This window comes from Mchenga conophoros, linkage group LG23 (assembly GCF_057382185.1).
Source record: "Mchenga conophoros isolate Kocher_MC1m ecotype Shallow Benthic linkage group LG23, M_conophoros_male_GT1.1, whole genome shotgun sequence".
NCBI lineage: Eukaryota > Metazoa > Chordata > Actinopteri > Cichliformes > Cichlidae > Mchenga > Mchenga conophoros.
This window is the reverse complement of record NC_140547.1, coordinates 28,144,775-28,169,710: the sequence shown is the minus strand read 5'-3', so window position 1 is coordinate 28,169,710 and position 24,936 is coordinate 28,144,775. Positions and strand designations below refer to the sequence as shown.

The window sequence follows — 24,936 nt, the reverse complement described above, 5'->3', positions numbered from 1 at the left end:
TCTAATAAACTTAAACCTACACCATCCTCCCTATTCTGGTATTTTAAAGAGTACTTAGCATAAATATTAAGCAACCTAACTAATATGGTTCCAACTCCCAGCAACAACAAAAATAAATAAATAAAAAATAGGGAACCACCCCTCACGCTCCACCTCATGATGCTTAATCGACGTAATCAACCTTAATTTGATGCAGTGTGAAAAAAAATGCACAGAAATCAATTATTTTTCAAGAAATATTAAATAGATTCAACATCTTTCTTCAACAAAATTGCAGACTGCACAGATGGTACCTTCCCAAAGGAAAAGGTACTATAGCTTACTAGGGTATATATATTAGACTTAATAGTCACTATATACAGTAATGGACTTCTATTCATTTTACATCAAATTAAAACTTTGGGTGTCAGATAATTATTTATTAAAAGCTAGACATTTTAAATGAGAATAAGAAAGAAAAGTATGTCTTTGTGCCCCCTTTTCCCTGTTCATGCCCTATCGGCCCCCCTGGCTAAACTTTGCTAGATCCGCCCCTGCACAGTTACCAGCCGTCAGCTACGTAGAAAAAGATCCTCGAGTAGAAAGTAATATTAAATACATTCTAACAATAGCTGATCAAGCTTAAACGTGCTGCTGTTGTTCAGCCGCTGGTTTCCTCTTTCTGGTGCAAAGTGGGCCAAAAGCAAACTAGAGACACGGACTCGCGACAGAAAAGCCGATCAGCTGATTGTTAAGCAGTTTCATGATCAAAGTAGCAGCAAGAAGAGGCAGTCGCTTGTTAAGCTTAACGCAGGAATGCTTTACAAACATTCAGAGATGGACTTACAAACTTGCTTTACTTCTCTCGGGATAACTTTGTCGGAGATGAAATGCCGGGTTGCTAGCGAAGCTCCAAATGCTATCCAGACCACCACAGGCATGCCACAGCCGCTCTATCACGTGATGCATACTGCTCCGACGTGCTAACGTTCTGAGGCGAGTTACGGCGTGTTGCAAGTTTTGTGAGGTGCTTTCGTGATATTTAATGGATCGGATTACATTTTTTATTTTTCTCCGATATCCGATCCAGTAATTTAGGTCAGTATCGGACCGATACCGATACGTAATATCGGATCGGTCCATCTCTAGTAGCAACATTAATAACTGTTATTTAACACGACTCAGCAGCTGAAGTCGTTTTCTGATTCTTGTTCATCACTTGTCTGTCCTCCTCTCATGTTGGCTTTGATTAACTTAACTTGCCGTGGCCTGTAAGAAGAATGAAAGTGGGGTTTTAGAGAAGGGTGGAAGTTCTCTTCTGGAAAGGAAAAACACTGTCACAAAACAGAGTAGAGAAAAATAACTGGTTTATCCTGATTACCTTGTAATTGTCTACCAGTAAATCGATCATGTTGGCATCTCAGATGGATAAAACAAGTGGTTTTTAAACTTATTCTTATTCAACTTATTCTTCAGGGACCACCAGTGTACCTGGTTGATGTCTACAAAACACTGTTGGGCATCTGAGCCGATTACTTTAGTAGATGTGAGCGGGACGGTGTCTGATGTTCGTATCATGTATTTGAGAAGCTCCCTTTTGTGCGCCTCAGTGCTTTTGTGCTCTTTGTCATTTTATGACTCAGTGAGAGCGCCACAGCGCTTATGAGGACTGAATTCCAGTATCTGGGTTGCAGGAATTTGAACCTGCAGCACTTGAGGCCTTGGGTTCACGTCCCCTCGAGCTCCTGCTGCAGAGTGTCTGACAGGTGAGACCACAGCGAGGATTTTGGCATGAAGATAATATCGCAGATGTGGGCTGCTAAATCATTTTCTTTTTCTTTTTTTTTAAAACTTTTAATCATTTAGAACGCCGGGTTATTGCTTTTTAATTTTCTCCTGTCAGTCAGCTCATTAGAGGCGTCACTTCTCATTTATTCTTACTGTCTCACATTCAGGAGGAGCCACCAAGCTTGACGCCACGCTGCTTAATGTCTCTTTACCACCTGCTTTCTTTAACAGATCTCCTCAGTTGGGGATTGCCCAAAAAAGGAGTCGACTGTGTTGCCTTCAAGCTCCCGTGCCGCTTCGTGAATCCCAACCGTCTCACCCCCTCTCTTGTTTGTAAATGCCCTGCTCGTGTTCGTGCCAGAAACTCACTTTGACATACCGCAGGGGGGGAGGAGGAGAGAGGAAGAGGCGGGGGGGGGGGGGGGGTCATGGGTGTTGATTTCTGCTGAGCTTCTGCCAAAGATGCCCTGCAGGGAACTTTCTTTTATTCTGCTCGTTGACTTTGGAAAATTTGAGTTATTTGATAACTGGGAAAAAGCAGCCAGGAGCACAGTGAAATGTTGTTATCAAGATACACGTGTAAGAACAAGTTGATTTCTTAGTTTGTGCATTAGTTTTTCTTGGTACGACTCCAAAAAGCAGGTGGGAGCATTTCTTTTATTTTATTTGGCATCAAGAGCCTCTTTAAAATAATAGCTGCCCGCATTAACGGTGAGTGATGTGCAGGTAAACGCATTCAACTGTAAATTTAAGACAAAATAATAAATTCATTTAAAACTGTGGCACTCCCATCTGTTGCTAGAAATCGAGATATAAATCACATCAGACTAACTGCAGGTTAAATGAATGACCTGTGTCCTGATGGTATTCAAACCTCATTCAGCCCTGGGCGTCCAGGCTGGTGGATTTAGGTCCATAAGTTTATGAACACTTTTTTAAGATTTTGACTCTGTGTACCACCACGGTGGGTTTTTAATCAAACAATCGGTGTGTGACTAAAGTGCAGAGTTGAATCTTCAGTTCAAGAGGTTTAACAGAAGTATTTAGGCATCACAGCTGTTTTTATATACACTCCTCATTTAAAAGTAATTGGACAATTGACTAACAAGCAGTTTCTTGTCTAGTTGAGGTCTGTTCCTTCATTATTTCACAAGATATGAGGCAGGTAAAATACCTGGAGTTGATTCCAGGTGTTGCATTTGGTAGGTGTTCAATGAAATTGTCAATATGGCATCCCAGAGAGATGTTGGTGCAAGTGAAGAAGGGCGTCATCAGACTGAAAATCCCCCAGAAAATCTGATAGAGAGATGGCAGAAACCTTAGGAGAGGCCAAATCAATAATCTGGTACATTAAAAAGACTGAATGCACAGACCAGCTCAGCAACACCAAAATATCTGAAAGAGAACAGAAGATAACCAAAGTAGATGATCACAGAATTATTTCCCTGGTTCAGGAAATCAACTTCACAGCATCTAAACAAGTAGAAAAACTCTCCAGACTTCGACAGTTTGCAAAATTCTAGAAAAAAGTCCTTGGACAGTCAAAACCAGAATTAACTACTTTAACTGCTACTACTAAGATGATGTCCTTCATAGTGCAGTGGAGGAACCTAACAAGCAAAAGATTCACAGTTTGATCCTGGGAGGAAACACAAATCCCTTTGGGATTGCATCTGGGAGGGCATTTGGTGCCAAATCAAGGATGTGGAGCTACCCATTGTGGTGACCCCTTGTGAATAATTGAGCAGCTGAAAGTAGCCCCTCTTTTCTACTACTAAGATAAAATAATTTTGAACGTCTGGAAAATACGGTCCGTGTCTTAATATTGTTGCAATTTCTAAACAGCTAATGGAAAAGTGTAATATAGTGTTAGCCAAAAAGTACAGTTATAACCTTAAGTATATCGGCATCGTAAGAAAGTGAGGAAAAAAATATTTGCACTTTTTGACTCCATACAAGTCAAAAGTGCAAATATTGGTTTTGTTTTATTTTTGTTTTTTTACTTTTCAATGTTTTTAAATAATTAAAGCTGGCGTTCTCAAAATGTGACCCCTGCAGTCCAATTGTAGCCCACCGAAACCATTTTTCTGGTGACGAGATCTTCAAGGAAAAATTAAGATTCAACACTTTTTGCCTGTTACGGTTTCTAAATCAGCAGAGAATGAGAGCAAGTAGGCCATTAACAAATACAGCCAGGGTCACAATACAAAACCTATTTTTAGTGACTTCTAAGTATTAAATTAAATGTTGGTCTTGTTTTTTTTACAGTTTGATAATTTTTAATGGTTAGTTGACAGTTTGTAAATTAACTTCTCACTCTGGCATTACTTCTTGAGTTTATTTGACCAATTTAAAGCCCAGAATGATGGTGATTTGACTCTTTGTGTGATTGTTCTTGCATTTTTAGAAACTACACTGTGTGCGCTTTTGGCAGTCATGCTGAAGCTGCCTCTGGTAATGTATTGTAATATAAAGTATGCAGTTATTAGTACTTATCTGATCTTATTAAAGAAGAACAGAAAGCTTTTAAACTGCTGTAAATGTGACCCCTGCAGCCTCTGTGTTGCTGCCATCTGCTGGGCCAGTCAAGTACTGTCAATTAAAGGACATGACAGAAAGCATGTGGACGTGCTGCAGATGTTGACCTGAAATGAATAAGCAAGAAAAGTTGATTTTCAGAGTAAATCTGATTGTGTTTTACGTATTTCTGGAGTTTAACAGAGAGGAAACAAGACAAAAGGACGAAAGTTAACAAATAAAACAGAGTCAGCAAATTCAGTATTTATTAAATTAAGTGAAATTTAAAGATTTAGAATATTATAACATAGTTCTAATTATTTGCAGTAGACAATTACCTCTTAACGTCCAGAATCTGTTTAACATGAGCTGCAACAAATACACATCACATTACACCTGATGGTAGGACTAACATAATGTAATTGTAGCATATCAAAACTTTAAAAAATCATACAGAAATAACACAATTATCCAATATTGTGGTAGATTTAGAGTGAAGATGCTTTGAATACAAAGATTTGACATGAATGGTTTGGGATGATTTTGTATTTCAGTCAGAGCTTTAGCTTCAGTCTACACACTTTCAGTTTGTGACAGCAATTAAAAAAAATAAAGATAAAGATGAAAATAAAATGACAGGCAGAGAAGGAACTTCAGAGCTGAAATAGTTTTTCTAGCATCTTAAATCCATAATTAAACATTCCTTTGAGATAGAAGATAAGAAAAACTACATATGCTATCTTAGTGTGCACATTTGGTCCCATTAGTGCACTTTACCTCTGCATCAGGACTTACGATTTTGCTATGTTTGTCATAAATTTTGAAAGTGCTGCTTTCCCAATGCTAATATGAAGTTTGAATTAGATGTTGCACCATATTAGAAGTTATATCTCACTGCTCTGATGTGAAATAGACACATTTATCTGTATCTCGGCCTCAGTTTTCTTTCATGGTGTTGCATTTTAATGGATTAAATCTCCATATTTGGAGGCTGACTCACCCTGCAAAGTTCACTCCTGTCACCAGCAGATTTATTCCAGCGTTTATATCTTTGCATCTGCTGCACAGACCACCAACATAAATGGCAACATCATTTGAGCCTCTTCCTCACACATCTCATCTTCCATCTTCGATATTTTGTGTAATAAATAAATGAAATGATCTTGTTGGACCGGGAACTTCGTGCTCTCTCTTTGTAATTGCTGTGTCGTATTTCTATCTGACTGAACTCGCTTCCCACAGTTAACACGGATGACTGTCTCGCTCTTCCCCATCTGCTCTGGTGTAGACCCCCAGTTGTCGACAAAGATGCACCGAAACACTTGATAATGAAGCCTCTGTAGATCTTTTTTTGTTTAAAGTTTGAGCCAAGGTGAGGCTGACATCTTTTCGGGACCTGCTGTTTGGCAAAGCCAGATATGTTTTCAGAAGCGTGAAATTTATTAGGAAGAGTCATGAAACAAAGCAGCGTCTAGTTGGGGCTTGTTGCAGAAGTTTCCTCTCCAAACCTCTCACGTGGTCATGTTTAACCCTCTCAGGCTCAAATTAAGTTTTAGTTGCTAATGCACAACCAAGTCCTTCAGTGGTACTTCTGAGTAAAAAAAACCTCATAAAATATGTATGTGGGGTAATCAAGTTGTTAGTTTTTAACTGTTGCAAATCGGCAACGCCTGCCTTGAGAGGGTTAAGTAACCAGAGTTACCTGAAATAAAAAGAAGAAATACAGTTTTAGGTATTAAGTTTTCTTCTTTCCTCCTCCAGTAATCACCATGGTTGTCATGTGAGCTTTAGGAGGAACATGCTGCTTGTATGATGTGGCAACAGCAGAACCAATGTTACTGGTGCTTCAACATTCAGCTGCAGCTCACTACATATGACTGCACCTCGCTGTAGCTGTATGTGTGGAAGTGTAAATGTAAGCAACAGCTGCCTTCATAATAAAACACAATGCACAAAGGAAGCGTGCCCAAACGCAGTCGTGTATTTACTTACCCTGCTTGTGGCCCTGTGCAGGTCAGAGTCAGCTGACAGCTGACGGTGATGAAAAGTGCTGGGAACGCAGAGGGAGCGTTAGCACGTATGTTTGAGAGCCTGCAGGGGATTTATGGTGATATATGATGGACACGGAGAAAGCGTTGGGGGTTGTGTTATTTGAAAGAAAAAAACTAACCTGATGTTTTTATATTTTTAATTAAAAGAAAAGTATTTTCTTGGTTTTTAGTCAGAACAATGCATCGATGCGTAAATGTGAAAACAATAAATAAAAACGTTATAAAACTCTAGTTCATGAAGTTTATGTAGTTTTTGATTCATTTGTCTGTTGTTAAGATGCAAGCTTTAATTCCCTGCTGATGAAAATCAACAGAAACCTCATCAAAGAAAGAGCTTTGTCACAAAAGAGAGACAAAAAAACGCAGACAGGAAGTCTGTAACTGCCTGTAATTACTGTAAAGCTGAAACATGAGTGTTCTTTGTTCACTTGGTTTTTCATTTTTTTTATGTTTTAGTCATATTTGTCACTACTGTACTCCTCAGTATGTCGGGCTTCAACCACGATTTTACTAATTTCAGCTGGAAAGAAATTAGTAAACAATGCAAGCAGAACCTTTCTCATATATCCAAAGGGGACTGTGTTTGCAGTTAGAATGTTTTCTGTAGATAATAAATCTCTTTGGCATAAGATCTGCAGCAAAAAGTGCTTCTAGTAATAGAAAATTGAGTTGTAAAAGGTGTTTATAAGCTGGTTTAAACCTGATTTTTTTTTTTGCTTTTGTTTATCTTATGCTCTTTTTATGAATTCCTCTCCCAAGGTGACACCTGTTGGCAACAACTTTTTATGAAACTCAGTGCTCAAACCGGTGCTTAAAGAATCAAGAACACAAAATTAGTCCAAAAACCTCTCATGTTCAGCTGTTTTTTTATGGCATCACTCTTGGCAGGAAGCAGAGCTTAATCAATGGAAAAAACACAAACTTTGTCCAAACACCTCTCATGTTTAGCTGTTTCCCACTTTTTCTTTGGTCATTTTAGCCTTTTTGGCCAGGGTGAAGGGAGCATCTGCCATCAAACACGAAGCCAGCCGCATGTAACTTCGACGGTGTTTGCTAGTTTACCTTACATGCATTAATTTAATAACGTGGTTAGCCTAAATCGTGTGTAATTTACGCCTCAGCGTAAATTACACACGATTTAGGCTATCGATTTAGGCTAACAACATTAAGCTACTCACGCAGAGAAGAACGGCGGCTGCTGCCATCATCATCCGTCATCATTTCTGCTACACTGGCAGGGCTAGGGGCCAGGACTTTCCTCTTTGGGTTTTTGGGGGATGTTGCTAACTTCGGTTTGGATAACAGGCAAACCACCCGCAGTAGATGTGCTCGGTGTGAGGTCTCGCAGCAAGCTATCAAATACGGTGCATTTCTCGGCTTTTAACAAAATGCTATACGTTGCCAGGTGTTTCATCAGATTCGAGGTGTTACCTCTTTTGCACACTATCACCTTAAAGCACTTGCTGCAGGCTGCTGAGTTTGCATATTTTGCTGTGAAGTACAGCCAGACTTTTGACCGCTTCGCCTTGAGCATTTTTAATCTGTAGCTCTGCTCTAAAAGAACGTACATACCTGGACCTGCCTACTATCATTGCAAAGGTAAAATGATTGGCTAGAATCCAAAGTGTATGACAGGAAAAAAAAGCACCGAAATAAAGCACCAAAATGTGCGCTGCTTTTCGGCCTACCGTTTATGTCAGAACCGGTGCCGGTACCCATCCCTAGTAAGGATTTAAAATATATTTATGTATATAACCTGTAGATCTTTAATAAGGGGGATGTAAAGTAAGTTGGCTCAGCTGTTAATATTTTTAAATGGTTTATGTACAAGTAAGTAAAAAAACATCCACAATACGGAAACACATAACTGTAAAGACACAAGTTCATAAATATTGTAAGATAAACAGAAAACCCCAACAATCATATGGCCCCCTATGAAGAAGGGTTTTGGCGACAGTGTCAAGGAAAAAAGTCCTTTAAACAGGAAGAAACCTCCAGCAAAGACACACTGTGGAAGAGAGCTAGAGATCTGATAGCAGTCTGATTGCAAAGTGCTCCAATCGGGTGATACGGTAGTATGAGGTCGTTAAGATAAATGGGGACTGATTATTCAAGACCTTGTATGTGATTTGAAGGATTCCAAATTTGACTCGAAATTTAACAGGGAGCCAATGAAGAGAAGCCAATATGGGAGAATTGAGATTTTGAGCAGAATGAGCGGCACATTAGTTGGTCATTTAACAGCATTTTACAAAGCAGCCTGGTCATGGCTCTTAAATGTCAGTTTTATGGCTTTCCCTGCTGTAAATCTGACATTTAGGATTTTTGGATGGTCAGACTGATAAAATCAGACACTTGGAGACACCAGGTTTTCTTAGATTTTGTTGGCCTAATGATCAATTAATAGCCTTGATTACAGCACCATTAGTTTGGCAGTACAAACAGGAGCCCCTTAATGAGGCGGATTAGCAGATTATAATCTCTTCTGTTGCTGGTCTGCACAGGAAAATAGGAAGATAAAGGAGTTAATGATGCATTAAAGAAAGCAAAGTTTCACCAGAGTAAACTCCAGTGACTCTAATGTTCTTCAGCAGTGTTCTTTAGCAGCAGTTATGTTGCATGAATGCACAAATGATGGGGATACGGCAGCGTGTCATGCAGCGTGGGTGTGGGAGGTCCACCAGCTGGAATGTGTAACAGCTGGTTGTCCGAGTTTGGCAGATGCTGGATGATGAGGGGACTCTGGGCCATGTGGAGGAGGAGGAGGAAGAAGAGGAGGAAAGGGAGGAGGAGGAGTGTTGGTGGAGAGGAATCCTTTTGCCCCAATTGCCCATCTGTGAGAACCTGGAGGGAGTGCTTTTTCCGAGGATTTTCTCCGATGAGGCAATGGAGTCGGTCTCTCGGGAGGGCAGCTGCTGTCTCTCATTCATCCCTCACATTGCTGCTCAGCCTCTCTCCAGCTGCGTTCACGCTGTTTATCCGATTATGTTCCTCCCAAAGCTTCAGAAAGTAGACTTGGTGGTTTAATTTTTGGTTACTGTAGTTACCAAAAATTAAAACAGAGGCATAAATCAGACATCTAAACACACCGAAGCAATTGGCGCCGTGTGACTGAACCTCCCTTGTTTTCCCTTTTCTTCCTGAGAGATGAGATAATTTCTCTTGCTCTGTCACTCACCGTGCCCTTGCTGTTCTCACCATTTTAGCCTGTCAGCTGCTGTGCTCAGTTTTCCCACCTTTTTCCTCCTTTTGTCCCTTTTTCCCATGAAATCATGCAAAGTAGAAGTACAAAGATCTTTTACTTAAAAGTAGAAAAGTTTTTAAAATACTACATGAACAGTATGAATCCTGGAGTGAAATGTTTCCATTGTTATAACTCTGCTGTTACAGTGTGCTGTCCTTGCTTGTACTGTTGCACAGTTTAGTGTACTGATCTGAACCTGGGGGCCACGGGGTAATCTGAGTACCGAGTACTTCTTAACTTTCTCTAGTAGTTGGTTTGGAAATGTAGCTAAATTTTTGTTTGAATAAAAACATGAGAGAAGGAAAAAGTAACACATTCAGAAGTGTATTTTGTATTTTTATGTTGTTTAAAAATCAAAAATATGAGCTAAGCAAAGTAATGAATTACAGAAAACAAAAAATAAATAAATAAATCCTGGGGCAAATTTTTTTTTTCCCCTTTGTGTGTTTGTTTACATTAGTAAATCTTAAATTTAAATTTAAAGTAGGAAATAGTGGACATTTGGAAGCTAGAGGGCACCATTCACACCATAAAAAAATATTAATATTACTTTTACTCTTAAGCTGAGTTTTTATTGACTGTTTACTTCCCTTTGTACTCACTTGCTTTGACAAAATCTGTTTGGTAGGATCAACAAGGGTTCAAGACTTTTGAAGATTTCATTTTCATGGGTGACTCAGAGACTCGGAGAAGACTTGAAGATAAACTGTGTTGCTGACATAAAATATACTTCAACTGAAAGGGGTCATTTCTCAGAGCTGTGCTGACTGTAACAATAAAATGAAATGATTTGTGTCCACAAACTTGAGCAGATTACTTTTGCTTTGCCATGAGAGGGACTGAAATGTGCAGAAGCTAGAAAAAAAAGTGTATTTTTGTGTGATTGTGAAGTTTAATGCTCAAACTTATGAGCTAACACTGCCATCTCGTCTTCAATTATTGATTCACTTGTTTATTTTAAAAATTTCAAAACCCAAGGAAACAAAACACTGTCAACTGTCATTATCACTTTAACATGAGGATATCTGCACATCTGTAGTGTCACCAGATATGCTGTCATAAACAATTAAAAAAGGACAAATATGAACAGATTAAAGATATTCACAAAACATAATTTTGGCCTGTTATTTTTATATCTTAACTTAAGCTTCTCTGTAACAAAAACATATTTTTTAAGATTGAAGCAAAAGTTTCTGTAATGATAACTGTTGAGTTATGTACAAGCGCAGTTCCAAAAACGTTGGGACTCAAAAAGCGAAAATGTAAATAAAATCAGAATACAGTGACTTGCAAATCTCATAAATCGAAATTGTATTAACACTAGAGTATAGAAAATATATTAAGACATTTTACTATTTAACCCTTTCATGTATGAATTATGACATCTTTAGGCATGAAAAGATGAATAAAAATGCTTAAGAAAAAGTCCTGATTGAGGTTGTCATAATTCATGCATGACAGGGTTAAATAACAATAATTTCAATAAAACACATCATACATCTATAGTAGCATTAAACAACCAGTGGGTGGCAGGGTATGGAGTGGACACATCACTGTCCAATGTAGTGGTTTATGTGCAAGTATACCATCAGCACTGACACAAATACAAGAAAACAGACTTTGAATAGCTGTCCACTGTAGTGACCACTATGCGTGAAAGGGTTAAATGAAAATATTTGTTCATATTGTATTCGATGAAAACAACACATCTGAAAAAGGTTGGGCCTTGTTTACCCCTCAGTAGCATACTGCCATCTTTTAACAACAGTCTGTAAACGTCAAGGAGCTGAAGGAGAAGAGCCGACGGACTTTTGGAAGAGGAATGGTGTCATATTTTTCCTCTCATGATGCTCCGAATGGGTACAGATGCCTGACTGGTCTGCACCTGGACTCTTAATCTGTGCTGCTGTAACAGATGTAGTATGCAGTTTAGCACTGTATAGCCGGAATATGTGAGACTTTCCCTTAAAAAGACGTTGTCTGAATGGGACCATATGCTGCTCTAAAACCTGTACAGGGAGTGCAGAATTATTAGGCAAATGAGTACTTTGTCCACATCATCCTCTTCATGCATGTTGTCTTACTCCAAGCTGTATAGGCTCGAAAGCCTACTACCAATTAAGCATATTAGGTGATGTGCATCTCTGTAATGAGAAGGGGTGTGGTCTAATGACATCAACACCCTATATCAGGTGTGCATAATTATTAGGCAACGTCCTTTCCTTTGGCAAAATGGGTCAAAAGAAGGACTTGACAGGTTCAGAAAAGTCAAAAATAGTGAGATATCTTGCAGAGGGATGCAGCAGTCTCAAAATTGCAAAGCTTCTGAAGCGTGATCATTGAACAATCAAGCGTTTCATTCAAAATAGTCAACAGGGTCGCAAGAAGCGTGTGGAAAAACCAAGGCGCAAAATAACTGCCCATGAACTGAGAAAAGTCAAGCGTGCAGCTGCCAAGATGCCACTTGCCACCAGTTTGGCCATATTTCAGAGCTGCAACATCACTGGAGTGCCCAAAAGCACAAGGTGTGCAATACTCAGAGACATGGCCAAGGTAAGAAAGGCTGAAAGACGACCACCACTGAACAAGACACACAAGCTGAAACGTCAAGACTGGGCCAAGAAATATCTCAAGACTGGTTTTTCTAAGGTTTTATGGACTGATGAAATGAGAGTGAGTCTTGATGGGCCAGATGGATGGGCCCGTGGCTGGATTGGTAAAGGGCAGAGAGCTCCAGTCCGACTCAGACGCCAGCAAGGTGGAGGTGGAGTACTGGTTTGGGCTGGTATCATCAAAGATGAGCTTGTGGGGCCTTTTCGGGTTGAGGATGGAGTCAAGCTCAACTCCCAGTCCTACTGCCAGTTTCTGGAAGACACCTTCTTCAAGCAGTGGTACAGGAAGAAGTCTGCATCCTTCAAGAAAAACATGATTTTCATGCAGGACAATGCTCCATCACACGCGTCCAAGTACTCCACAGCGTGGCTGGCAAGAAAGGGTATAAAAGAAGAAAAACTAATGACATGGCCACCTTGTTCACCTGATCTGAACCCCATTGAGAACCTGTGGTCCATCATCAAATGTGAGATTTACAAGGAGGGAAAACAGTACACCTCTCTGAACAGTGTCTGGGAGGCTGTGGTTGCTGCTGCACGCAATGTTGATGGTGAACAGATCAAAACACTGACAGAATCCATGGATGGCAGGCTTTTGAGTGTCCTTGCAAAGAAAGGTGGCTATATTGGTCGCTGATTTGTTTTTGTTTTGTTTTTGAAGGTCAGAAATGTATATTTGTGAATGTGGAGATGTTATATTGGTTTCACTGGTAAAAATAAATAATTGAAATGGGTATATATTTGTTTTTTGTTAAGTTGCCTAATAATTATGCACAGTAATAGTCACCTGCACACACAGATATCCCCCTAAAATAGCTAAAACTAAAAACAAACTAAAAACTACTTCCAAAAACATTCAGCTTTGATATTAATGAGTTTTTTGGGTTCATTGAAAACATGGTTGTTGTTCAATAATAAAATTATTCCTCAAAAATACAACTTGCCTAATAATTCTGCACTCCCTGTATATATCTTTAAGCATTGATGGCGCCCAGGTGTTCAAACTGCCAATCCCACAGGCACTGATCCTCCTCCACACCTTCAGAGATTCAGGCTTTTGAACTGAGCGTTGATAACCGATTTTAAACACAGGTTTTGGAGAGTGATGTACCCAATCATCTGAGCTGTTGCTAAGTAACCCAATTAGCTGCACAATGTTCCTGCAATGGTTTCTTTTTAGTACCACTCACTTTTTGTCCACTGTAAATATTTCATGTTTTCTGTGTACTATTGTGAATGAAATATAGCTTAAAGAGATTTGGAAATAATTGCACAGTGACCCAGCTTTTTTTCAAGAGTCGTACATATTTTGAAAGGATTTTTGGCATCTCGGCTGCTGGAAATGACTTTAGGAGTCATTTGTTTGCTCTGAAGACACAGTTTAGTTTTCTGCAGCTGCTTAGAGTTACCATTCTTGTGCCTATGTGGTAAAAAACCAACATAAAGCCTGCAACCAGTTAGTGTAGTTTTGCGTAAAGACTCGAAGCAGCATGAAACAGCGAGCCTCGTCCTTCTAAAAATTTAAAAATAGAATTAGTAGGATCTCTGCTTAAGTTTATTAACGTAACCTGTCATTATGCTTTATTAAATTGTGGTTATAAAGTAATATTTAATATTTTCTTTGGTTAATTTACTTATTTACTTTTATTCAGTCCTGCTCACCAATAAAATGAGCTTTTCCTTTAGAGTATGAACTAAACCTTTTCTTTATGATCTGCAGTGCGTTTATGAAAACTCCATATTTCTGCAGAGGACTCATCTGTCTAGGCCGGGTGTGCCTATGTGGTAAAAAGCATGCCTGTATGCTTTCTAAGGAGACCCACAGGAGTCACGCAGGGGAGGAGTTTTAGTTTGAGGCCTTTTTTTTTTTTTTTTTTTTTTGGAGGAGTTTGCACTGGGAGCTCAGTGGGGAGGGTCCCAGAGTAGTTTTTATGCCTCTGCTTTCATTCACTGGTTGCTCAGTGGCCCTTGATCAGCCTCGATTTAACTGCTGCCCGTCTGGCTAACAGGTGGTGCTTTGAGGAATCAGCGCTGTTGCAACAGCCAGCACCATGTGGAGGAGGCTCCAGACTGCAGCGCTGCTCCTCATCCTCTGCTCCGGGAGCTTGGAGGCCTGGTTCTGGAGAACCACGGATGAAGAAACAAAGACAGAAGCGGTTACGTTTGATGCTACCACTTTAACCACTCACACTGTAGCAATGATCACCAGTACAAAGCAGGTGGAGGAAGGTGCTACTACTACTACTACCAGCAGTGTAATGATGGAGGAGGAAGGTTCTACTAAGACTGCCGCTGGTGCAAAGATGGAGGAAGAAGAGGAGGATGACAACTTGTCCGGGGTCGGGGAAGAAATCATCAACGTGGCCACAGGCATCCGTAAGTTTGTCGAGGCGTGGGATGCGACCACGACCACCTGGACTGTTAGTGCCGGCCTGACGGAGAAGACGGAGAAGTCTGACGTGACGATGAAGCCAGGCAGGTTCTTGGGGGAGAGGGTGGAGGAAGGGTCTGGGGGTGGGGAAGGGGATGGATTTGAGTCAGACGTGACAATTAGAGGTGGCGTTTCTAAATTGAATGGCCCACCCTGTCTCCCCGCGCCCTCTGATTGGCCCGTTTGCAGACAGCCACGCCTTTTCTCGTTGCCCAACTTTTTCAACCACACCTCAGTGGAGGAGGCGGGGGCGGTCCTACAGGAGTGGGCTTGGCTCACAAAAGCAGAATGTCACCACAGCGCAGAGCTATTCCTCTGCCTCCTCCTGACTCCCAGGTGTCCATCCCCCGTCTCTAACCTGCCCTGCCGCAGCTTCTGCCACACACTGCAAGACAGCTGCTGGGCGTTCCTGGAAAACGGGCGTCTCCCAGTGGAGTGTGACCTCCTGCCTGAAAGAGCTCATGAGCCCGGGCGTCCGGTGTGCATGTCAGTTAGTAACTGGAAAGGTAACCGCGGCGGGTTAGAATGTATCCTGTGTGACGATACATTTTGAATCCGGAGCGTCTATGTGTGTTTGTTTTGGTGTCCAGCTGCATCATTGTCTTTGCCCATCACATGATTCGCTTTAAACGTGATGCATGTTTTTACCACTTTAATTTGATCATATAGAGCCCATAAAGTACTCTGGCTCATGTGACTACAGGTGCTATACATTACAGTTTCACATATATTTGACCTCCTACCATGAAACCACTGGTGGGTTTGTTTTATTAGAGGAAGATAATGACCCTCACATTTACTGGGGCTCCGGCTAATGATAATTTTTTTATTATTTTGTTGCTTGTAAGAAATTTCAATTTTCCAAATCACAGGATAAAATTATTAAATGTCTTTTTTTTTAATCCAGAACCCCAAATATATGAATTATTATAATCTAAGGCTGTAAATTCACAAGTTTTAGAAACAATCATCATCACTTTTGAAAAAATCTGGGATCAAATTACTGAAGTATAGTTAATAAAGTATTCTGTTTTGGATATTGTCACAATTAATGCACAAGAGCATTCATCATCTTTTAAAAAAATAAAAATCTGTTATATTCTTGTGCCTACATTACCCATAATGCAACATCAGTTTGTTTTAGAAGATCAGGTGTAGTAAGTAGCAACTATGTAGCTCACAGGCTCAAGCAGGGTTCAGTTCAGGCTTCACAGTCTTCACACGCCTCTTTCTGAGGTCACAAAGGGCTTTAGTCAACTTTCTTACATCCAGATTCTTATCAAAGTAAACTTTAAGTGCAGTTCCATTTGATCAGCAGTATATCAAAAATGAATGAAGGCATCATATTCACTGTAATAAATATCGAAATTCTGTTATACAGAGGACCCAGAGTACCAAAAAAAAGTTTTATCATATGATCAACTATTTGGCGGTTAGGTAATCAAGTTTGGTATGTGAGATGCTAATGTTTTTGGTATATTTTATATTTATCCAAAAACACCCCAAAACATATCTAAATGTAAATTGTAATAATTAATTATTAACCCTTTAAGACCTACCATAGAACCAAGTCCACCAGAGTTATCTTTACATTTTTACATGCGGTAGTGCCATTTTTGGGAGCATTTCAAGTTGCTATACATCAATACAACCATTATAGCCCAAACTTTAATAATATGTATGCATTAAGTGCATAATAACTACACAAATTGCAAAAAAGTGCAGTAAACTACAAAAAAATTGAAAATCTTTTTTCTTTTTTTTTCTTTTTTTTCACATATATTTCTAGTTAGCAAAATTTAAGATGGCTTGTCTCTCAAAACTGTAAACACAAAAAAGTTGCACAAAAAAGTTTTCAACAACAGGAAATTTATTTTGAGTGTCTTCATAGCTTTATTTTTGAGATACACCAATGTTTATATACTGCAAGAAAAACGAAGAAAAAATATTATAATGCAAATTTGCCAAAAAACAGCATGTGCATCAAAATAAACTGTTTCCAGCAGTGCAATTTGAGTTCTAAGCATCCCAGAAACTATAAATAAAAGCATAAACTCAAACATGACTTTTAAAAACACCAGTGTAGGCTTATAAGGCCCCGAAAGTAAAAAACTACATTTCTGCGAAAATGACGTCACTTCCGGTTTCAGGCAGGTAATGGCGGACATGCAATAGTTCGCGCTGACGTCTGTTCCAACATAGGAAGTGTTATGAATAGCTGATCAGATCAGCAAAGCGTGTTTCTGGAATATTATGTTTTTGTTGCTGCAAGTGCTTTTTATGCAATTTTTGCAAAGCTATATGTGGAAGGAAACCGTGACCTAGGACAAGCTGATGGCATAAGATATAAGTACAACTCCTCCAGTTTCAAAGGTTTTTTTGCAGTTTGCAAAGAAAATTATTGCGCTAGCTTACGTGGTTCCAGTTCTACAGGGATTTAAAAATAGTTACGCAAAACGGAGCGTGCCCGCTCCGACCAGTTTTAAAGGGTTAATATACTGGTAAAAATCAACTGAGAAACTACCAACACACATAAGTTATGTATACACTGTCATATAGCTGACACGTGTTGCCTACATAATTTAAAAATATAGATGATTATCTTTATTTTTCATTTTCTAATTTTTAATGTATTATTTTATTTAGGCGGTTTTGGTCCTCTGTATTTTAAAGTCAGAAAAAAGCTTGCAATTTGGAAGATGGGTTTGATTAATGTTAAATACACACTTTTTGTAAATCAATGGTCAAAACATGCAAAAACATTGATGTTGGAACTGCTGAAGTTGCTGTGGTGTCACTTTCTCCCCTGACGCATGATAAAACACCTGAGTTCACGCCGTTGTCGCCAGGCTGCACGCAGCAGTTCATGTTGTTGTCTTGTCTCCTGCAAACGAGGCATTTTTAATGTGTAGAGTCAGTAGCAGTCAGCAGCAGCATGCCTGCTAGTTGTTTGATGGTAGCTGCATCTTTTTTATGACACTTAAATCTATTCTGGTCATGTTAGATGTTTATACTGTAAACTAGAAATCATATATACATTAGGTTAGAAACTTTTGCAGTGAAACCCTGACAAATATATCAGAGGCTCTTGTTCAGCCTTTTAATGCCTTAATAAATTTAACAGCACACGTCATTGGCTGGACATTCCTGGGGTTTTTTAAATTAAAACTTTGACCTCTGCCACATGAAAACCTTCTTCATCGTGTGTTTCCCACGAGAATGCTTACTGCAAATGTTTGAATGACCTTTACAACAACTTGTGGCTTTAAAACACCAACACAGCTATGTTTCACCCCACAGCAGACTCCTGAATCTGCACTGCAGTACGTTTTGGAGACTTTGGTGTATGCATGCAGCCAAGCTTTTGCACTGTTTTTGCTCAGGGTGTACGGGTTATAACACGTCCCTGTGGTTGTCAGTCAAACTGTTTATTGCCTGTGATTTTCCAAACACCTGCACAAGGGATGACAAAAGGGTTAAGGGAGCCTACATTTGATCAAAAACACTCAGTATACGCTCTCAGTCGTGATGTTGTCTTTACATTTAGATGTAGGTTGGTTTCTCACAGTAGGCAGTAATCATTCTATTCCTCCCATCACATCCTACTCCTGCATGCCAGCCACGCTTTTCTGTCTCGAGTTATCGTGTCATCATTTCTATTCAGCTGGTGTGTTATGTAGGTTTACAGATGGATGGCGTTTTATAGTTTCCCAGATGGAGAGGAAACAATCAGGCTATCTGTGGTGGCAGTGGCGGTGGAAGTGGGGAGAAGCTTGTGGAAGGTATTTTTGATAACCGCTGTGGGTGGGAAAATGGTCTGCTCCGAGAGATTGAGTGTGACGATTGTGCGGTCGGTTTGGGTGAAAGGGCGGCGGTCTTGCGGTCGGTAACAAGAGAGCGTTGTGATGGGATGAGACGGGGAGGCTTGCAGTCTCTGCCAGGAGGGCAGAGGGCACGACAGTCACCCACCCTTTCACCCAGTCACACTTGATGGAATGCAGTCGAGTGTTTGGGACACCATTAGAAGATGAGCAGAGATTCAAAATGAGGCACAAGTATAAGAAAGCCTTTTATGTGAGTGGGGAAATACTGGGTCTTCAACTTGGAAGCAATTTAAATGCATTTTGGACCATTTATGTGTCATTTATAGTGTCTCAAACAGACACTGAGTCACTTCCATTTGTTTAAAGTTTTTCCAGCTGATGCTGAGGTTCAAGAGGCCACGCCCACCCTGGAGGGCCTCTGGGTTCTCCTGCTGCATGGTTAGTGCTCAGTTAGGACTCAGGTATAAAAAAAAGAGACGGCAGTTTAATGAGCTGGTTGTGAGCTGCTTGTTTATCATTATTTCTCATTTGCTGCTGATTGGTTCCCTTATTAGTTCCTAAAAAAACACAGACTGTGAAAGCAAGGTTGTCAGCCTGTCTTCAGCCCATAAAAATAAAAAGTAGTGCCACCAGCAGCCCAAGCTTTAAGCTTTCAACATCACTGAAAAGCAAAGCAAAAAACTTTTAAGTGGCCTGAAAGATCAGTCTTTGCTATTTGCTTTCACGCTGTTGGCGACCAGCTGAAGAATACAACAAATTGACAGATGACTTGGCAGTAAATACATTAGAGAAAGGGTGTCAAACATAAGGCCCGGGGGTCAAAATCGTCCCGGCAAAGACTCCCCTCATGTAATTAACCATTAAATGACAGATAATGCATAAAAATGTTTTGAACTTTTTTTTTTTTTTTTATATTAACAAAAAAACCTTGGAGTGTTGGAGCCTGTTAGAGAAGGAAACTGGAAACAGTCTGCAGGTAACTGTTAGAAGCAACAAGCTCTCAAAAACGTATTAGAGCAGTTTGCTTTATCAAATTATATTTTCTCAGTTTTCATATCTGTTTTGTAATAATTCCCTAGCTTTGCCTTCCAGCACAGTGTTTTTCTGCACTTTTTCCTCTTTTTAAAAGTCAGATTTGGTGCTTTTACTGAATCCAGTTTTCAGTACATTCATTCTGTGAGTAATTAATTTTTGCCCTACTTCATGCATGTAACACATGTATCACGACAGCAACGGTTAAGGTTTGACCCTGTAGCAGATTGGAGAGTAAGAGAGCTAGCACAGACTTAAAATATAAAAACTGGGCTTTAGACACATTGAAATATGGTCCTGTTAGCAAAACGGATGATGAAGTAAATCATGCATTTCGACATGTGCTGCAGGCTAAATTTATGAACCAGTGCTACCTGTCACCGTTCATACTTCTCAAATTCTTCACATAGACAAATTTGTTTTGGAGGGCAGCCAAAAACCCGAGCTTTTCAGCTCTTCTGCCTCTTCGAGGAGCAAGATGTGAACAAAAAGAAGAATCCAGCTGATGTCATCTGAGCTGCACCGATCCCCCCTCAATCAACTTTAATTGGCGCTGGGCTCTGGGCTCATTCAGACGTGGATTAGAGTCTGAGCGGGGATCAGAGGCTGGGTGAAGGTGTCACAGGCTCCATTTGAAGTGTTAACTGATGCCACAGACGAGACTCAGTGCAATTAACAGCCCGAGTCTCAGGCCAGCTGTGTGAATGAAGTGTTTGTTGTGTTTTACGATAAAGAGTCCTGGATTTTATTCTTACCCACGTCCTCAATTCTCCAAATCAAGACCTGCAGATTTCTGCTGCAGATATATTAAGATCTGCTTTGGGAATACCAGGACAATGGCATAATATTCCTCATGCAAAACACTGAAATTACTGAAATTGTTCAGACACAGTAGATGCTTTGGTGTAGTTATTGAAGGCAGATTGAGTTGCTTTTGCAAGTAAAGGACATTTCAGGTCAAGCAGAAGAATGAGGGTGTAGTTTCCTACATTTTTCTCTATTTTAGGCCACTTTAACCATCACATGCTTGCATTACTTTGCCCGTTGTACTTTGTAATTTAAGCACACAGTGTGGTTACATTGACTGCAGTAACACTCAGGCTTAGGCGCAGATTTTACAGGATAGTATAAACTCTTCTTATGCTCCCCCTGGTCTCTGCACTGCTAACCCTCTGGAGGAGTTCATTAGTTGCACTGTGACATTTCTGCATGTTTTAACTGCCGCGTTGAGTCAGTTCGGGCTGCTGGCCCGTCCACTTTGTCCCATTAACAGTCCCTCATGGTCCATTTTCCCATGGACAGTTGCCGTGCATTTCCTCCCTCCCGCCCTCTGTCTGTCCATCTGTCAGTCCATGCCTCTTCTCATTGCCTGTGTCTTTTTCTTCACACGCTAAAACAGGCAGGCGTCGGATTTCTCTGGAGTTACATGTTAGAAAATACACACATGGCACCCCAGTAATCCCCTGTAACTGAGAACATGAGGTCATTAAGGCCGCGAAACACTGATGTGGGCTGTTCTTGCATACAATGGGGACTGTTAGCGTGAAGAAAGGAGGTCAGAAATGAGCTTTCTGTGATTGGTTTCAACAAAAAAAAATCAGTATTTCATTATTCGACGGTGTCCCATGCAGAGATCTGAGCTGATGTCTTAAGAGCATAAAAAACAATTTGAACAGCTTAACGTGAGGAGTTCCTTCATGAACATAATTTACTGTCCAATTTGCAACAGTTCTGCTCATTGCACACGCCAAATTTCTGTGGTTTTAGCTTTGTTTGTTTGTCATTATAACTTATATAAAATAGGCGGGGTTTCACTTCCTTAAATGCACAAATCAAAATGTAGCAACATTTGGATCAAACTTTGTTTTTTTCTTTGCCAATCCAATGAAACTGCATTTTTTTCATGTTTTTGATCAACTCAAAGTTACGTTTTATATATATTATGACAAACACCATTCACTTAGCACACCTTAAACACACTAAGGTGTGCTAAGTGGCATAGATTCAAGAAGGTTCTGGAAACATTCCTCACAGATTTTGGTCCATATGGACATGTGCTGCATGTCAAAGTGCCACGGACACATGATCACATCCACAATGGAAAATCTTCTGTTCCACTACATTCCGAAAGTTGCTCTATTGGACTAAAATCTGGTGACTGTGGAGGCCGTTTGAGTACAGTGAACTTATTGCCATGTTCAAGAAACCAGTTTGAGATGATCTGAGCTTTGTGACATGGCGTGCTATCCTCAGAAGATGGTACACTGTGGTCATAAAGTGATGGACATGGTCAGTAACAACACTCCGGTAGGCTGTGGTGTTTAAACAATGCTCAGCTGGTACTAAGGAGCCCACAGTGTGCCAAGGCAATATCCCTCATATTATCACACCAACAGCAGCCTGAACTGTTGATATAAGGCAGTATGGAGCCATGCTTTCATATCGTTTGAGCCAACTTCTCACCCTCCTATTAGATGTTGCTGCAAAACTCAGACAGGCAATGACTTTCCAATCTTCTGTTGTCTGGTTTTGGTGAGTCAGTGTGAATTGTAGCCTGAGTTTCCTGCTCTTAGTGGTCAAGAGTGGTCTTCTGCTGCTGTAGTCCATCTGCTTCAAGACTGGACATGTTGTGCATTCAGAGATGCTCTTCTGCATTGCTTGGTTGTAACGGTTAATGTTGCCTTCACATTTTTTACCCAGACAACTGCCACTCAGTGTGGATCAGCAGTTTCTGAAATAGTCTCAAATGAATAACCGTGTCACATACAGAGTCACTTAAAATCACCTTGCATCATCATTCTGATGCTCAGTTTCAACTTCAGCAGGTAGTCTTGACCATGTCTACATGCCTAAATGCATCGAGATGTTGTCGTGTGAGCAGTTGATCAGGTGTACCTAATAAAGTGTATAATAAGGATAATTCTGGGCATATATGATAACTATTCCGTTATTAAATGGAAAAACAAATACTAAAGTTGGGGAAGAAAGACACTGGAGATAAATGCTGTGCAGGTTATTTTATCCTCTTGATGCTATGACATATAAAACAAAGTTTAACATTCTTCCAGTGCAAATTTATGCCTGTAGAATTTAATGAACATGTCTTACACATGGAGACTCCTTTCCCTCAGCTCAGCTCTTAGTATTGAAACTATGTCAAACTGCACTGTCCCTTTTTAATAAGTAATTAAATATATCTATTGCTTTATACATAATATTTTGTGCTTTATGAAATCAAAACATGTTTAAAAGTTTTTTACAATGTCTGAAGAGGTAAAACAATATAAAATCCTGCCAGGAAAAACTCTAAAAATAAGCATGTTTCTTATTCCCTGCATTCTCACAGGAAAGAAACAGAAATAAATTAAAAGCCTGAGACTAGATTGCAGCCCAGATAAAGAAATTAGAAAACTTTGCGTAATTGTTATGTAATGGTCTTGTAACCACAGTGCTAATGGCTTGCTGGCAGACATTAGCCTCCCTCATGGGAGACTTCGCTGTTACTGGGCTGTAGAGTTGGGTTAGTGGGAGAACTGTGGTAAAACCAGACAGCTTCCAGATGTGAACATGTATGGAATTAGAGTAGGGGCCTCCCTTGAGAAATTCATTTTCAGTCTACCATTTTTGATTAACTGTAAGTTCACATTTATGCTGTCGTTTGTCATTTTCTGAAACTGCATAAATATATACCACTATATGGTTTAGCTCACACAACAGCTGCAGCAGCTGTGCTGCCTTGAGAAGAACCAATAGCAGGTGCCTTCACTGAGAAGCCCTCCACCCTGCCGATCTCAAGCTCCAGTTGGATCAAATCCTATAATCCCAGAGGAGCCAGGTTTCTTGTAGCTGCTGCGCAGGTCGAGAGAGTTTACAGGCTGACAGCAGTTAGTTATGATCTGGTTGTCCTGTTACTATCCATGACAGCAGCATAAGCAGGTGGAAGGCAAACAAACCCCCCAAAGGGAAAAATAAGGTGGCTTAAATGGCATTAAATATTGACCACACGTGAACATATAAAATTCCCATCACTAAGAAATGTGGGAGACCCCCACTACTGATGACCTCTGTACGCCTTTAATGCACAGATTGCACTTGTGCAATGGCAAGCCTCAAACCCTATCCTGGTCAAAAAAAATGCTGCTTCTCCCCTGTGAGGCTGATTTATGAGAATCTGCTGCTTCTCATTTCTCATTTCCCTTTTGGGCTATTTTAGTCTGTGGGAATTGAAACTCAAGCAGTTTTTCCACTAATGTGCCCCACTATTGAAGTCTCAGAGTGTGTCCTATGCCTTGTAGCCATGTTTTTTTTGGGAAAGTTTTGTTCTTAAATCACCCTCATTGCTGAATTTGGGATCTGTGGTTTTAGCATGTGACCTGCAGTGTCAGTGCACTTTTCGGTTTGTTGTTCCAGACATGGGATCTTCAAGGGTCACTTCAGTTAGCAGCTACTTTTGCAGCAGACTCGTAACTCTATGAATCTTGCAGTGAAAAGCACTTGTGAAATTTATGCCTCCTCACCCAGTAAAATCCAGTGTTAGAAAACATTCAAACACCTTTAACGTGCCACAAGTATTTGAGTTTGCCCACTTTTAGCATTTAAAAATGGGCAACTGTGTAAAAAATGACTAGAATAACTTTACAATAACTTTTTTTAAGTCCTTGAATTTAATCTGAATCACATCTTGATTATTTGATTTACTTTAGTGTGGTGGTGTACAGAAGCAAAATTGCAAAACAAGTTGCCATTGTCCAAAAACCTGATTGTATACATTGGTTTAAGACCAAAGCTGACACACTCAGGAAATAACCAACAAGAACTAGTGAAAAACGGTGTCAAGTAAGTGTAAGGAAAAGCTTTCATTTTGAAAGTAAAGGGTTTCCTTTTCTGTCTTTATAGTTTAACTACTGCTTAGTAGTAGTAGTAGTAGTAGCTGAGTGTTTTCAAACAAGCTGGTCTTATCTATGCAAGCTAGCAAACTGTGGCTGTTTGCTAGCAACCAAAGCAATCGCAAAGACTTTTTCAGTGCAGCACCATGTACCTCTGTGCAACCAATTTCACCTAGCACCTGCTATCAGCCTGTCAGGGAATACACATTTTCTCTAGTTCCATCAGATTCAGCAGATGTTTACATGTTTATGTAATAGCCTTTTATAATGGACACAGTAAACATGCTATGCTAGTGGCAGCTTTGAGGAGCACAGCTCGTTAGGTTGAGGTTTTTTTGCCCTCGCCATCTTGCTGTCTTGAAACACGACACTGCTTGGGATGACTATAGGTCATTTTATTGGCCTTTACAAAGGATGCAGGTTAAAATGACTTTCCAGTGGTTTCACTTTGTAGACCAAGAGGCTACATCTATACGTCTTATAAACCCTTCAACGTGTAATTCTACTGCACAAAGATAATACTGCATCAGTACTATCGGTTCAGTCCCACATATGAGAGTGTAATACTAATT

The 24,936-nt window shown here is 40.1% G+C and overlaps 1 protein-coding gene across 5 annotated transcripts in view; it reads left to right on the top strand.

Moving 5' to 3' along the window:
- Positions 1–24,936, top strand: part of LOC146547404 (uncharacterized) — a 57,234-nt gene that overhangs the window by 9,768 nt on the left and 22,530 nt on the right. For 4 of the 5 annotated variants that reach the window (XM_085265481.1, XM_085265480.1, XM_085265479.1 and 1 more), the window contains exon 1: positions 14,011–14,666. The exons of the other annotated variant lie outside the window; for it this stretch is intronic. In XM_085265481.1, coding sequence (XP_085121607.1) covers positions 14,243–14,666 — 424 coding nt within the window. In that variant the 5' untranslated portion in view covers positions 14,011–14,242. Of the gene's footprint in view, positions 1–14,010; positions 14,667–24,936 lie in introns of those variants that run through there. 5 annotated transcript variants of the gene reach the window in all.